General features: G+C 41.0%; 1 protein-coding gene across 2 annotated transcripts; it reads left to right on the top strand.

Annotated features, from left to right (window-relative positions):
• Positions 1-5,909: 5,909 nt before the first annotated feature.
• Positions 5,910-15,079, top strand: LOC109892547 (protocadherin alpha-C2). 2 transcript variants are annotated; one of them, XM_020485159.2, is made up of 3 exons: positions 5,910-8,879; positions 10,706-10,742; positions 12,060-15,079. In XM_020485159.2, the coding sequence occupies exons 1-2, from the start codon at positions 6,426-6,428 to the stop codon at positions 10,715-10,717; spliced, it is 2,466 nt and encodes an 821-aa protein (XP_020340748.1). In that variant the 5' UTR covers positions 5,910-6,425; the 3' UTR covers positions 10,718-10,742; positions 12,060-15,079. The 2 variants fall into 2 exon arrangements, with proteins under 2 accessions (XP_020340748.1, XP_020340747.1); XM_020485158.2 differs by lacking the exon at positions 10,706-10,742 and having other exon boundaries at positions 5,911-8,879.
• Positions 15,080-17,465: the final 2,386 nt, after the last annotated feature.

The raw sequence follows: 17,465 nt of genomic DNA, 5'->3' as shown, positions 1-17,465 counted from the left end.
TTCAAACTTTTTTAACAAATCAAAAACTGAAAAATTGGGCGTGTAAAATTATTCAGCCCCCTTAAGTTAATACTTTGTAGCGCCACCTTTTGCTGCGATTACAGCTGAAAGTCGCTTGGGGTATGTCTCTATCAGTTTTGCAAATCGAGAGACAGAATTTTTTTTCCCATTCCTCCTTGCAAAACAGCTCGAGCTCAGTGAGGTTGGATGGAGAGCATTTGTGAACAGCAGTTTTCAGTTCTTTCCACAGATTCTCGATTGGATTCAGGTCTGGACTTTGACTGGGCCATTCTAACACCTGGATATGTTTATTTTTGAACCATTCCATTGTAGATTTTGCTTTATGTTTTGGATCATTGTCTTGTTGGAAGACAAATCTCCGTCCCAGTCTCAGGTCTTTTGCAGACTCCATAGGGTTTTCTTCCAGAATGGTCCTGTATTTGGCTCCATCCATCTTCCCATCAATTTTAACTATCTTCCCTGTCTCTGCTGAAGAAAAGCAGGCCCAAACCATGATGCTGCCACCACCATGTTTGACAGTGGGGATGGTATGTTCAGGGTGATGAGCTGTGTTGCTTTTACGCCAAACATAACGTTTTGCATTGTTGCCAAAAAGTTCAATTTTGGTTTCATCTGACCAGAGCACCTTCTTCCACATGTTTGGTGTGTCTCCCAGGTGGCATGTGGCAAACTTTAAATGACACTTTTTATGGATATCTTTAAGAAATGGCTTTCTTCTTGCCACTCTTCCATAAAGGCCAGATTTGTGCAATATACAACTGATTGTTGTCCTATGGACAGAGTCTCCCACCTCAGCTGTAGATCTCTGCAGTTCATCCAGAGTGATCATGGGCCTCTTGGCTGCATCTCTTATCAGTCTTCTCCTTGTATGAGCTGAAAGTTTAGAGGGACGGCCAGGTCTTGGTAGATTTGCAGTGGTCTGATACTCCTTCTATTTCAATATTATCGCTTGCACAGTGCTCCTTGGGATGTTTAAAGCTTGGGAAATCTTTTTGTATCCAAATTCAGCTTTAAACTTCTTCACAACAGTATCTCGGACCTGCCTGGTGTGTTCCTTGTTCTTCATGATGCTCTCTGCGCTTTTAACGGACCTCTGAGACTATCACAGTGCAGGTGCATTTATACGGAGACTTGATTACACACAGGGGGATTGTATTTATCATCATTAGTCATTTAGTCAACATTGGATCATTCAGAGATCCTCACTGAACTTCTGGAGAGAGTTTGCTGCACTGAAAGTAAAGGGGCTGAATAATTTTGCACACCCAATTTTTCAGTTTTTGATTTGTTAAAAAAGTTTGAAATATCCAATAAATGTCGTTCCACTTCATGATTGTGTCCCACTTGTTGTTGATTCTTCACAAAAAAATACAGTTTCATATCTTTATGTTTGAAGCCTGAAATGTGGCAAAAGGTCGCAAAGTTCAAGGGGGCCGAATACTTTCGCAAGGCACTGTATATATATATACATATATAGTACCAGTCAAAGTTTGGACACACCTACTCATTCAAGGATTTTCTTTATTTTTTACTATTTTCTACATTGTAGAATAATAGTGAAGTCATCAAAACTATGAAATAACACATGAAATCACGTAGTAACCAAGAAAAGTGTTAAACAAATCCAGATATATTTTATATTTGAGGTTCTTCAAACTAGCCACCCTTTACCTTGATGACAGCTTCACCCCACTGTAGGCATTCTCTCAACCAGCTTCACATGGAATGCTTTTCTAACAGTCTTGAAGGAGTTCCCACATATGCTGTGCACTTGTTGGCTGCTTTTCCTTCACTCTGCGGTCCAACTCATCGCAAACCATCTCAATTGGGGTGAGGTCAGGTGATTATGGAGGACAGGTCATCTGATGCAGCACTCCATCACTCTCCTTCTTGGTCAAATAGCCCTTACAGAGCCTGGAGGTGTGTTGGGTCATTGTCTAGTTGAAAAACATATGATAGTCGCTGTTCCTTTTAGAATATCCGTCATTGTCATACAGACAGAGGAAATAACTGTGGCTTGATATCGACATCAAGATTTATAATCACATTTCTGGTGCATCATTTAAAACCGTAGCCTAAATCTTACAATAAATATCTGCATGCTCCATTTCTAAAAACAATAAGTGAGCTACATCTTTAAAAAAATGGATTTATAAACTTGGTGCACGCCATAGAGGCCATACCAAAGATTATCTATTATCCAGACAAGATAATTAGGTGGATAAATCTTGACTACTGTGATTGGGGAAGCAGCACAATTTTTGCTATGAATGTGCATGAGAGAGTGAATGATTAGTATTCATTACTAGTAAAACATGAAAACAACTAATTATAAAATGTCTCAAGATGCCTTAATGTCTCAAGACATTGGTATTTCCAAGATGTGTCTATAGATGTCTTCATTTTTATGTCTCAAGACATTTCTCAAAATGTCTCAAGACATGGTGACGGCTGGGTATGCAGTAATAGCAGACATACTTCAAAGTAAAAGATCAACTGCCTTGATGTTCACCTGTTAAATTAGTCTGTTGGCTAAACCGCATTGACTATGCGATCACATACAGAAAGGCTATATATTTCTAGTTATCTATTTACATAGGCTCAATTAAATGAGAGACGCATGCTAATTTGTTGTACGGTTACTACGGGAATATGAAACCATCACGGCCAGAAAAGGTGAGGAATTTATTCTGCAAGGGTTCTGAAAATAAAATAAATAGGAAATATAATCCTACGTCCAATTATTTTAGATTGGGGGGCTTAATGAGGAACTCAATCCCAGACCTTCGATCTCAGATCTTTATTTTATTATATGGCCATGTTTTGATTTATTTTTCTGAATATTGTTTTGCCTTTGAACAAGTCATGGGAGCATTGCTTTGAAGAAAATGGGCCCCCATCCACAATACATGGCCAAATGAGTAGATTCGGCTATTTCAGCCACAACCATTGCTGAAAAGTGTATAAAATCGATCACACAACCATGCAATCTCCATAGGATAGGATAACATTGGCAGTAGAATGGCCCATACTGAAGAGCTCAGTAACTTTAAACGTGGCTCTGTCATTAGATCCACCTTTCCAGCAAGTCAGTTCGTCAAATTTCTGCCCTGCTAGAGCTATCCCAGTCAACTGTAAGTGCTGTTATTGTGAAGTGGAAACTTCTAGGAGCAACAACGGCGGTTGGTAGACCACACTTGCTCACAGAATTAGACCGCTGAACCGCGTAGCGTGTAAAAAAAATAGTCTGTCCTCAGTTGCAACACTCACTACCGAGTTCCAAACTGCCTCTGGAAGTAACATCAGCACAAGACCTGTTCAATGGGTGCTTTATTAAATGGATTTCCATGGCCGAGCAGCCGCACACAAGCCTAAGATCACCATGTGCAATGTCAAGCTTCGGCTAGAGTGCTGTAAAACTGGGGAGAGAGGTGCGAGAAAGAGTGTCAAAGACAGAAAGAGAAAGAGGTAAGAACAGAGGAGCAGGGAAGACAGCATATGATTAATTAATTACAGTGCTACAATTCAGTGCTACAATTCTCTCAGGTCATCACAATTACATAACAGTGTCTCTAGTGGTGTCTCCTAGCCAGCCTTGGGCCCCCAGTTGGCCTGAAGGTTATTTTAAGATCGGGTGAGGTGGCGATGACGAGACTGGGGGTTGGCATCCTCTCTCACATCAAAACATATCTGCAGACGAGAGATAGAATAAAAAAAATCATCAATCATCACAAAACTGACCTTGGATCATTAACTCTGGGAATACTACATCGCTGTCTGTATTTCAATGTAAAGCATCGCTTTAATAATACTTCCTGTTGACCTGACCAAGTGACCTCTCACCTCTGATCATGCTGTGCCCTCTATGTGTCATGCAGTTCAGATGCAGGAGGGGTTCACCGACACAGCTGATATAACCTAGAGGATTTAGGGAGAAGGAGGAGAGGGATGAAGTGAAGGAGAGAGACTGTTATTGAGAAAACAAGGTAGTTACAGAGACTGTTCAACAGGAATGTGTGTGTGTGGGACCTCACCTGGTGTCCACAATCAGTGGCTGCAGGGTACATTATACTGAAAAACATGCACAGACATGCGAGGCAAACAATATGGCATAGTTATATAAATAGAAATAATGAAGTGTCTAACTATTCTCCATGGTTAGTCCTCTGAACTATTATTTGAAGGTGGAAGGAGCCACAGTTATACAACTGAGCCTGCTTATTGCACAACACAATTCATCAGATTGATACATGAATGCATAGGTGTGGGTTATAGGGTGTCTAATTGTTCTAAATCTTTTCAATATGGGTGACTCTTAAAATAGACTGTTTTGTTTTTGTACAGACATCACCCTTACCTAAACAGCACCCTCACCTGAGAAGTAGAAATCAATGGGAGATAAACTGGGAATTGAATAACTGCAGTTGACATAGCTAAGTAAATGAAAGAATACTCTTATTGCAATATGGATGGCTCTTAAAAGAGCCTTTGTTTGTTGGTTGTGCATAGTGTAGTCTATGGTGTTGCCAGGGAACAGCACCCTATTTGAAAAAGTAGCAGGTGAATATCTCCTGCACAAGGATTGCCTCCCGTGCGGATTGCCTCATTGTTAGACCCCATCCTTGGAACATCACGCACGCAGAGCAGCAGACCTCTCCTCTCGCACATGGCGGCAAGCTGCAGATCCCCTCCTGGTCCTCATGTGTTATGCAGGACACAGGTTGCCTTCACACATGCCTGATTTCCCCCACGAGGCAGTCCAAGATGGCCCTGGTCACCCAACTGTGCAGTGCCCTAAACTGTAACTTTAGGCAATCGTTTTTAAGGAATCTACAGTCTGTAGGAATATGGAAGATAATGTCATTATTAGACTTTTACATCACCAGGTCATTGTGGACTACTAAAGTATAATATCTCTTATAACAAATCATGATAACATTTGATAGATAGATGCATGTGCACATACGTGCATGTGAAGAGAGCAGGATCATATCAAGGATAGCATCACAAATTAATACATACATACCACTTGCAGTTTGGAACTGCAAGTGGTACAACAGTATCTGCCTTATCCAGCATATCCTACTCTCTCCCTTCTTTTACAGTTGGAGCGGCTATCCTTTCACCCTCCTCCATGGCTGTTAGCTACCTACCAACAAATGCATTTGGAGTTTATTTTTTAGAATGATAAATACATCAAGATAGCTAGCTAATATGAAGTTAGGTAGCTTGTGATATTTAATTCAGCTATACAGTATGTGAAGTTGTCTATATAACTAGCTAGCTATATTAGCAGCTCATTTTAGTTAGCCTGCACTGTAGCTAGTAGGCTAATAATACATTGTTGTTTTTTAAACATTTTCGAAAAGTATTTACTTACATGAATAGGTTCTCCAAGCCATGTGGAGAACCTATTCATTTAATAACCAGACCTTCATACAAATGCGCTATGCTTTATTCTTGATGCACAACCAACTGCTGCTAACTATATGCTGCCATATTCTGCCAACACGGCCACAAGCGAGCCATTCTGAGCGGTCGAAGCGGCACGCAACAATTTACGGTGTGCTAGTGTACAGGAGCCGTAAAGTGGTGGCTTTGAGGTGCTGATTATCACAAATTGCAGCTTTTTAAGATATGAGGGTATGCAGAATAATTGCAATACTATACTTTCACTTGTTGACTTGTTTAGGCCTATTTGTTTTGAATCTTTTATAGACCAATATTGGACACTGTGCTAATGCTCCTTCATCACTCAGACACACAATAGCCTATACTAGTGGACATAACTTTGGCTTGACATCTACTTCAATATTAATAACACTTCTGGTCATTATAGAGTTCCTCATTCAAACAATATTTTTTGAAGGCATGTTGTGTGGTGCTAAAATTACTATTGAGAACTTGCGTTGGATCTGTTGTACTTCATTAAATTGGTATTCATACATGAGTCAAAAAAAGAGAACAACCACAGAATTAGAGTGCAACCACAGAATCTCAGACAATGTGCATATGCAAACTTTTTAAACAGGCAGCCGTTAGTGCCTCACATAGGAAATGGTTTACCATTGCAATAACCTTTCGAAATATTACTTTTCGTCTGTAAACATTAACTAACGTTACGTTCGTAAAACGATAACATTCATAATAAGGTACAACCATTTTACATAGCACACATCATGTCGCTGTTCCTTTTCAATGACGACTACCCAGCAGACGTCATCACGATTGGGAGAGCAGCGCACCGCAGTTGTACCGCGTGGAAGCTCGGCATGAATTCCCCGGTGCAGAACAGAAGGCTACGGATTGTTTCTCACGTAAGCAATAGCTCGTAGATGTAAAGTTATTCGTCTTTAACGGATTGCTTCAAGTATTGACCTAATTTAACATATTTATTTGCAATAATGGCGCTTTCCATTGCAACTGTATGGACAAGGTGCGTCACCGTTCTCTTTGTATTCAGCGCGATGTGGGGAATTGCTTTGTCCATTAATCGCTACTCTATTCCCGAGGAAATGCAAGAGGGTTCCGTTGTTGCAAACCTGGCTACAGATTTGGGACTTGACCTTCGCACTCTGATAACACGCAAGGCAAAGCTTGACATCATCCACAGAAACAAATATTTGGACATTAACAAAGAAACGGGAGACCTGTTCATACTTGAAAAGATAGATAGGGAATATATATGCTCGAGCAAGACAACGTCTTGTTTTCTGAAAATGGATGTCATATTTGAAAATCCCATTCGAATTTTTAACATTGAGCTTGAAATTATGGACATAAATGACAATGCACCGGTCTTTCGAAGGGAGACAATGCACTTGGATATTTCAGAATCTACCGCTGCAGGAGAGAGATTCTCTTTGACAAATGCTGTGGATGCAGATGTCGGTGCGAATTCTATTAAGACTTACTATTTAAGCGAAAGCAAGTCTTTTATAATTGACATACAGACGGGAAGCGATGGATCTAAATACGTAGATTTGGTTCTCAACAGTAATTTAGACAGAGAGGAACAGGCGGTTCATAATTTAATACTAACCGCTGTAGATGGCGGGGTCCCTGCACGCTCAGGCACAGCCAGTATCATCGTTAGGGTTCTGGATATCAATGACAACGCCCCTTTTTTTAACCAGCCTATATATGCTATTAATGTAACTGAGAACTCCCCAATTGGAACTCTAGTAATGACCTTGAACGCAACAGACTTGGACGAGGGCACTAACGCAGAGATGCTATATTCATACACGTTATATACATCCGAGAAGACACAAGAAAAGTTCTCTCTAAATTCGAATACAGGGGAAATAAAGGTTAAGGATGTGATTGATTTTGAGGAGAGCCACAGTTTCGATATATATATTCAAGCCAGAGACCAAGGATCTAATTCGTTATCCGGAGATTGTAAAATAATGATATTTATTACCGATCTGAATGACAACTATCCCGAGGTTACCATTAAATCTTTTAAAAGCACGCTCAAGGAAGATGTTGCCATAGGAACATTAATAGCAGTGATCAGTATAAGCGACAGGGACTCTGGGGACAACGGTGAAGTTGAGCTCACTTTGAACCAACAAACATCCCTACCTTTCGTTCTTAATAAGTCTTCGGAGGATTACTTTGCTCTGCATGTTTCAGAACCACTGGACCGTGAGACAATTCCAAGATATGAAATCACTTTCATAGTCACAGACAAAGGAACACCTCGCTTATCTGACAATGAGACAATCACCTTGGAGATACTGGATGTCAACGATAACTCGCCAATATTCCCCCAGTCGTTCTACACAATCCATGTTGTGGAGAACAACATCCCCGGTGCACTGTTGACGTCACTCAGTGCTTTCGACCCGGACCTCCATGAGAACCAGTATCTAGTGTATTTTATCATGGAGAAGGAGATCATTAACACATCTATGTCCATGCTTTTCTCTATTAATCCAGAGAATGGCAACCTTTACGCTCTGAAGACCTTTGACTTTGAGAGAGAGAGGGAGTTCCTTTTCCACATAGAGGCCAGAGACTCTGGGGTACCTCCACTGAACAGCAATGTGACAGTTCACATCATCATTCTGGATCAGAATGACAACACCCCGCTCATAGTGTCACCTTGGCGTGCGCAGGGCTCGGTTATTGAAGAGGTGATACCGAGGTCCACTGATAAAGGATTCCTAGTTGCCAAAGTAATCGCCATTGACGCAGACTCATTACAGAATTCACGGGTCACATATCAGCTTCTACAGATCAGTGACTCTAGCCTCTTCAGTCTAGATCAATACAATGGGGAGATCCGTACCACAAGAATGTTCAGCTATAGGGACCCCCGTCATCAGAGGCTGGTTGTTGTCGCCAAAGACAATGGAGACCCTGCTCTTTCCGCTACAGTCACCATCAAGATATCAACAGTAGAACACATGGTGACACCATTCTCAGAAACTACTGAGTTGCCTTTGGAATATGACTTGTTCACAGACTTAAATCTGTATTTGGTCATTGGTTTGGGCTCAGTATCCTTTCTGCTATTGATCACCATATTGGTGGTCATCGTGCTGAAGTGTCAGAAACCGAAGCCCTTGAAGATGCCTCCTGCTATGAATATGAATCTGAACAGTCTAAACAGGAACAGTATGATCAGCAGAAACAGTATCATCAGCCAGAGGAGCTCTACCATAGCCGATTCCACCCTCATCTCCAGTGATGCCTACTGGTACAGCCTGTTTCTAGCAGAAACCAGGAAAGGCAAGGTGGTTGTCAGACAGCCTATAGTACCGAAGGGAGCAGGCTACTTTGTGTCCAGTATACCCAGAAGCACAGGGCCTACAGAGACCAGCGACTCAAGAGCATCCACGCTACAGGTATGTGCGCCTCTGAGATGGAGGCCCGGAGCAGTTTTCCTCTGACATATACTTCCTTATATGAAATGCACACTCTTCCTTCCTTCATCTAATCACACATCTGACAAGGTTGGATTGATGAAAGCAGTAGCCTTTCTTTCATAGAGACTATCATGTGTCACTGATTACATTAATGAAGAATGCATTCAAATACTATTCAAACAGGGCCTTGTTTTGTAAAAAAAGTTTTTATACCAGAGCCACCTCTGCATTATTTTTGAGACCAAAGCCACCTCTGCCGGTTTCTATGCGTGTCCTCTGCGCATCCTCCAGACTGACCATTTGACCAACTTTACACAATCATATTCCACTGAGAGGAATGAGCCTATAGACCCTGTGTCACCTCAGTGCAGCTCTCAGCCTTTTATGTTTACTGACAGGTTAAACTCCAGTTAATGAACCAATACAGTATTACTGTACTACTTATAACTACTTATCTGACAGGTTACACTCCAGTTAATGAACCAATACTGTAGTACTGTACTACTTATAACTACTTATCTGACAGGTTACACTCCAGTTAATGAACCAATACAGTAGTACTGTACTACTTATAACTACTTATCTGACAGGTTACACTCCAGTTAATGAACCAATACTGTAGTACTGTACTACTTATAACTACTTATCTGACAGGTTACACTCCAGTTAATGAACCAATACAGTAGTACTGTACTACTTATAACTACTTATCTGACAGGTTACACTCCAGTTAATGAACCAATACAGTAGTACTGTACTACTTATCTGACCAGGGTTTAGTTTAGTTTTAAATAAATCCTCTATGTATTTTGCCGAAATGTCCTCTATGCATGGGATATCTGCAGGTTTTCTAGTGTTTCGCTAAGGGATACTGTGAGTAGCATTGCTCCTGTACCTGTTGAGTTCCAGTAATTGCACTACTGCTAGTTAGCATTGGCGTGTTGAACCAACGCTAACTTTCTTTATACAGCACACATAAGCATAGCATCCACAAGTTCACCAGACTCTGGGAAAGTAGAACAAGAATATCACTGTATCCATTTAAGCTCTGTTCCAGTCCTGTGGTGTATGAACACCGCTAGGCTATTACTGTGTAAGTGTTATGCAGACATAACAGAAAAACGTATTTGCTTTTAATTTGCCCTGCAGTCATTCACTCTACTGGGGTTTGGCTCAGTTTGCTTATTTAAGTCATTGAGCCATGCTAATTCCCAAGTCATGTTAGTGCCACTTCCTTTCATTCTTTGCTTGCAGTTCATGCAATTTTAATAACAAAAAATAGCTTTCCAAGAACGTCTGTCTGCTGTTGTCTCAGACACTACAATTCTCTGAGCTGAATTGCAAAAACCAGGACCGAGGTTTGTGTAATAATAAAACTAACCTGGGGGAAAATAATGGACTGATGTGAGCTCTATACAGTATAATGGGAATGCCAGTGTAGGCTAAACATTGTATGTATGACATTGTTAGTTTATTCTAATTCCTTTTGTGTTGATGTGTTTGTCTGTGTGCATTGTCTTTCCAGGTCCAATAAGAGGCTAACCTTGTCTAACTGAAGTACTGTTTTAATTTTAGCTCTGACTTAGGGACAAGGCAGTCTCCTCTCTATTGTACTGACATGACATGAAAACAAACAAGAGATTTGGATTGGATTAGTGGATCTTGTGTTTTGGAAAAGTGTGTGTGTGTGTGTGTGTGTGTGTGTGTGTGTGTGTGTGTGTGTGTGTGTGTGTGTGTGTGTGTGTGTGTGTGTGTGTGTGTGTTGGACTCTGACCATTGAACCTGTCTCTTTTTCTGTTCTAAAGTACTCAAAATGAAAGGAAGCCCATTCTACAGCTGGAGGTATGCTGGTTGCTGGTAACATGATGTAGGAGCACTGATTGGTGTAGCTCAATCTAGAATTGTGTTTCTCACTATTTTTTTGTGCAAGTGTCGCTGTCCTGCTCTAATGATAGGTCTAATTGTCACTTTATCACCCCTAATGTGGGTTTGACTCTGTGTGGGCAGAGTCCAGTCTCCTTTGTAAAAGGGGCCATGGATTATAAAATGTCAGCAAAGAGCCGACATACATTGATTTCCAGAGAGGATGCAGAGAGAGGGTTGAATTCCTGGTCTCTTTCTCTATCCCTTTCCCTATTTGTTTTCTGTCCCCCTCCCCTGATACACACGGCACACTCTTCTTCCCATTGACCTTCATTGTGATGCATCTGTGATTAGATTGGGAAACCAATCACTGACAGCTGAGATAAGGCCCAAAGTGGCTGCCAGGTCAGAGCAGTAATGACAATATGTGGTTTGTTTGGCAGAGACTCAGGGTAAAGTGCTAACTAGCACAGATAAAGGATAGGATTAAGGTATGCACTGTCCTGTTCCAAAGCTCAGTGTGCACACCACCTTCAGAGCAGCGGCTGCATCCAGCCCCTCTGTCACACCCACACACATCCCTGCATATTTTGGCTCTGCCCCTGCTCCCCAGCAGCCACATCTTATCATTGACCCAATACAGGGAGAAATAATGAAATGATGAGCTGCTCAATGCCTGTCGGCCACTGTCTAACACAGACTAACTGTGGCCTCCATAGACATATTACCTTTAGCCCTGCACGTACACACACACACACACACACACACACACACACATAAACAATTGCACTAAAGTAGTTCAAACACCAGCTTGCCTATCCTTCACTCTTACAGACTGTGATGTGCATGTCTCTATGGTACATCTCCCTTTCTGTTGCCCTATTTTTGTCATTTGTTTGGTTTTATTCAAATTTCACTTGCTTGCTTTTTAATCTGACCTAGATGCACATGATAGATCCATTCTTCAATTTGGCCATTCTGTAATTTCTCAATTCCTGTGGGGACAATAAAAGATAATGATTTGAGAAATAGCCCATGTAGACAATTTTATAGATTTTACCATGCACACCTCCTTGCATAATCCAGAGGCATGTTAATTGTTTATGACCGTAAAAGTAAGCAACTTGGTATCTAATGCCCACCCATGTTCGATTGATGGTGGAAATAACCAGTCAAGCCCCAGTTGGAGATCTTAACAGTTGCATGAATTGTGACTCCTTATAGGCTGTCAGTCAAGCTGATCCCCCTCCTCTCTCCACCTCCTATTGGCTGACTGTGTTTTCTATTTATTGGCAGGATTCCAGGGCCAGCAGTGACCTGCCATGATGTCCTCAATCTGGGGTATTCGGCTGCAGAACATTCAAAGAAGTTAAGAGTGACCAACACCCCTCCTTCAATCACTGGGATCCAACAGTTACCTCTGGGGGCAGCTCGTCGAACCCTCTGCCCAAACATACCACACCAACCACCTCAGAAACTGTAGACTACCTTTTTCATCTTCCATCAAGCATGAATCTGCATGGCTACATCAACAGGTACTTGTATTTAGAAAATATCATAAAGAAGAAAGGAACATCAAACACAAGGTCTTTCAGACAACATTGGACTGATGTCATTATGCATAGCACCCTCCCTGGGACTTTTGACTGTAAATGTGGGACCAGGCACTCAATATCTTCCAAAATCCTACCTTACCTCTCCAAGAAACACAATTACACAAAAGGGAATTCTGTTTAGTCCTTGTGAGGGTTCCTCATCATTGTGATGTCAATGCATTATTGGGGAATGTGTGAGAGGTCACAATATGGTCAATGCCATAACTCTGTTAGCTAGTGAAATAACTATCTTTGTTCATCTGTGAATGTGTAGTGTGCATAGATAACTTTTGTACATTTTGTTTAGAAATAATACTAAAGTTTTTAATCATTTGGCTTTCTAGACCTTACCAATTTTCTTGAATGTGTTGAATTATGTTTTTGACTCTGAACATCAGCCTATGTTATAGGATTATTTATCTCCTGAGACATGGTATGGGATGTGCATGTTGAGTTGGTAACAAGATAGATCAAGACCTCATACCTGTCATTCAATGAGCCAGGTAGGAGAGAAGTACCCCATCTTACTCTACTTCACATTGCAGACAGAGATAGCTAATATATTCTCACGGTTGAAATCTTCATGATCACATTTGACACTGACGCTATATTTAGTATATTTTGATGAGAAACATTTCCTGCTCAGCATGTGTGTATATATATATATATAAAGCACAGACTATAATCCATTTTTTGTGTGAGAATCATGTCCAAGGAAAAACTCAGGACAGCGAGAAATACCCATATTTAGTTCCTACCTGCCTAAGCAGGACAATATGAGGGTCAAATGTAGCCAACACTGTATGTAGAATATCTGAGGCACTAAAGGGGTTCACTTTACAACAATTTATCATACCTCTGTCTGAGCCTTCTCAACTAAACTCCACAGGCCTCTGCCAGGTTCCAATTACTGTAACACTTACTCCATCCCACACTCCCAGTGTCCCTGTCACTGTGAACAAACCTCAGAGAATCAGCTCAAGGAGAATTCAGTGTTAAACAGGAAGCTTAGAGGAAGAAACCATGTGTACTTTATATAAGAAATGTTACTATATTCACTTAAAAAATATTTATTGTTGTATATTTGAAATGTATTTATGTTGGCATGGTGCAATACAATACTCTGGCCATGTTTTTAAAGTTTACAATGTTTTATGAATTGTCATGTTTTTATTGGATATTTTGACCTAACAATTGTTAACACTGCTTTTTATGTGACTTATTCAAGTGCATTGTGTAGCCTACTGTATGACATTTGTATTGCAATACATCATTCAAATCTTTTATCTGATACAGTGTACAGACAAACAATCTAAATTATTTTATGAAATGTGAATGTAGCGCTCCCCTGATTAAGAATTTAGCCAAAATGTTATTTTAAATTTATAGACATAGAGTATCTCTTCTCCCAGCAATACCCCGAAGTGCAGAGATTTAATGCAAGGCATTAGGTCTTAGAAATGAGAAATTAGAACAGACAGCAGTATATACACGTCACAATGAAGGGAAAGGGCCAAAAGAAGGGGAGAGAGAGATGAGGAGAAAGAATCTGAAGACGAGTGAGACAGAAAGGGGGTTCCTTTGACGCCAGTGCATGTCATGTATGACCTTATAGGCCCTGCACTCACAATCCATCCAGTCTTCATTTGAAATGAAATACTGAACTTAAATAATACTGTATATATCTCAATCATATAGGTTTAATGGGATAAACAATAAGCTATTCCTATTCACAGTGATTTCCACTGAATCCAGATCTGGCTACACCACTCATCTACCACAGGCTGCAGTGCAGTCATAGTTTGAAGTTCTAATTAACTCTCCAATTCTCTCTTTATCAGTCTCTTCCTATTTAAAGCCCTGTGTGAATCATGACCTCACCTCCCGTCACAATGTGAGGTCACTGTTTGGGTCTGAGGGCTGATGGTGTTGGACACACAGCTGTCTGATTGCTACACTAATGATGTGGGCGCTGCCTGCTCTGCCTGTGGGGAGAATATGCTGCCTGAGCCTTTTATGAAGACACATTTATTACACATTTAGGTAACAGAAAATATTAAACTAAATTCAGACGTCATGAGCTCTTTATGGGTCTCCTGCATTATACCAGTACATGTGACTTGAGGAGAATGAGATGATGGTTCTTAATCCAGATTCAAGTCATGATTATTGCAAGGGATAAGATGTCATCTGGATTCATTTAGATCCCAGGCATTTGGAGAAAATCTCCCAAGCAGCCAGTGGCTGGGTGATTGGCTGATATGACCTGAGACCTTAAGCTCTACTTTGACAGTGGATGGGGTTTAAAACCTGTATCGGCGTATCTACTTTGTACTTTTTTAAAAATACAATATACTTTTTATATCTCATGTAATCTCTGCACTTGGCTTGATGGTACATGAGGGTGTCTGTGGTGCTTGCTTAAGTATCATGCAGATCATGTCTGTCTCTGTTGTGTAGCTACACTGCTTATTCCTGCATTATGATTCTATGGTCTGACTGTATCTGCCTCCCTTTCTGTAGGGCTTCCTGTGTTATTTATAGGTGGGTGGGGGGCGGGGACACAACCCACACCGCTGATTGGCAGATGCGAGTTAAAAAGTGAGTGAGAGAGAATGGCATTGCTTACATTTTTTTATTAAAAAACAGTTTGGATGTTGTTTCTGTTGCTTAAATGTCCTGCTTGTAGATGCTGGTGTCAATAAAGCTTTAAGATATGTGGTTCTGTGGGTCCCTTTCTTTCTGAACGCCATTATTGAAGTTATCGGTGTTGTTAGGATACTTAAATCGTCAGACATTGACGATGACCCAGTTTCTCACTTCGGTACTCCATGCTAAATCAAGGAGATTGAGTATTAAACTGAGGGAGAGGTTAATATGAAGGAAGTATCAGGTAGAAACACAGCTTTCCTGGTGATTTTCTTCTTATCTTAAAGACTGCCCACACTGCACAGTGAAACACTGATGGATGATCTCCATTGTGACGGCACAGAGACAGAGCCTCTACCCTGCAGTCCGCTGCAAACGATTGATGGGAGTGGCTGGTTGCCAGGAACCACCCGTCACCTAGGAAATGGTTGCTATGACAACCACACCACCTTCCTGTGATTACGGAGGAGGGGATTATCATGAACACCCTGCTTTCTATTTTGTCTCCATCATTCCCTCTCTCCTTTTGGCTGTTCTGTCCCTCTCGCTCTCTCTCTCTCTAAATGAATGTTTCTGCCGTGTGACTGCCTTTGCACAAAATATTTCATAAATCATGACACAATCTCTTGGGCACTGATAATGAAGTAATCTTCAATTCATACTAACTATTGTTTGACACTCCAGTATTTCAGTAATCATATTCTAACCCCTGCAGAGTGCTCCAGTTACAACGGTCAGCACCTTCTATATGTCGTACCAACCCCCACAAACCTCTGCTCTCTTGCTCTCCCTCTCTCTATCGCCAACCATTCTCAGTCCCTCTCTCATACATACATACATATGCATGTGCACTGACATACACACCAATATGCTGACCTGCACACGAGCAAGTACATGTGTGCCCACACACACACTACATTCCTCTTTCAATCGGCAGCATTTTCCTCAATGATAGCTCTTGAGGTTCAGCACCATGGATAGCGACCCACCTCAAACTCCTATTGCTATGGAGACAAGCTGTGCCACAATAGAGATAAAGAGAGAGAGAGAGAGCACAAGGGAGAGGTCATATCTCTCATTTTTCACAAGAAGTCAGCAAGACATCATACATGAATTGCAAGGAACATATACCCTGCCAACCCCATATTCAAAAATGTCCATGCCTGGAAAATGTTACATAGTACACATACACGCAAATAATAGGCTAATTTTCTAGCAACTGAAGAATGAATTGTTGTTTTTCTTACACTAGACAAAGACTACATTCTGACAACAGATTATAGACAGTACAGTGGCAAGAAAAAGTATGTGAACCCTTTGGAATTACCTGTATTTCTACATAAATTGGTCATAAAATTTGATCTGATCTTCATCTAAGTCACAACAGACAAACAGTCTGCTTAAACTAATAACACACAAACAATTACACGTTTTAATGTCTTTATTGAAAACACCATGTAAACATTCACAGTGCAGAGTGGAAAAAGTATGCAAACCCTTGGATTTAATAACTGGTTGGCCCTCCTTTGGCAGCAATAACCTCAACCAAATGTTTTCTGTAGTTGCGGATCAGACCTGTACAGCGGTCAAGAGGAATTTTCGATGATTCCTCTTCCTGTAAGTGTTTTGGGATGTTGTCCTATTGCATCACTCAACTTCTGTTGAGCTTCAATTGGCGGACAGATAGCCTTACATTCTCTGGCAAAATGTGTTAATAAACTTGGGAATACATTTTTCCGGCGATGATAGCAAGCTGTCCAGGCCCTAAGGCAGACTTTTTTTCTCCACACATAGTGTTGTATGTTCCTTCCAAACAACACAACTTTAGTTTCATCTGTTCACCGAATATTTAGCCAGTAGCATTGTGGAACATCCAGGTGCTCTTTTGCTAACTAGATCCGGGTCGTATTCATTAGTGCACACCGTAGCAAATCATAGTAGAACATGTTGCAACGAAAACAAGAGTTTCTTATTGAACAGGTTCAGAATGGCCCGCCAGCCTTCCCATTAAGGCATCGTTGACTTGAATGGGGATGTCGGTTTGAGGGATTATGGGTGTAGTACGTGCAGCAATGTTTTTTGGGACAGCAGTGGCTTCTTCTGTGGTGTCCTCCCATGAACATCATTCTTGTTTAGTGTTTTACGTATCGTAGACTCGTCAACAGAGTTAGCATGTTCCAGAGATTTCTGTAAGTATTTAGCTGACACTCTAGGATTCTTCTTAACCTCATTGAGCATTCTGTGCTGTTCTCTTGCAGTCATCTTTGCAGGACGGCCACTCCTAGGGAGAGTAGCAACAGTGCTGAACTTTCTCCATTTATAGGCAATTAGTTTTACCTTGGACTGATGAACATCAAGGCTTTTAGAGATATTTTTGTAACCTTTTCCAGCTTTATACAAGTCAACCATTTTTAATCTTAGGTCTTCTGAGATCTCTTTTGTTTGAGCCATGGTTCAC

The sequence above is a fragment of the Oncorhynchus kisutch genome, linkage group LG6, assembly GCF_002021735.2.
Source record: "Oncorhynchus kisutch isolate 150728-3 linkage group LG6, Okis_V2, whole genome shotgun sequence".
NCBI classification, from domain to species: Eukaryota; Metazoa; Chordata; class Actinopteri; order Salmoniformes; family Salmonidae; genus Oncorhynchus; species Oncorhynchus kisutch.
The sequence above is the reverse complement of the archived record's forward strand: the minus strand, read 5'-3'. Positions and strand labels throughout refer to the sequence as shown.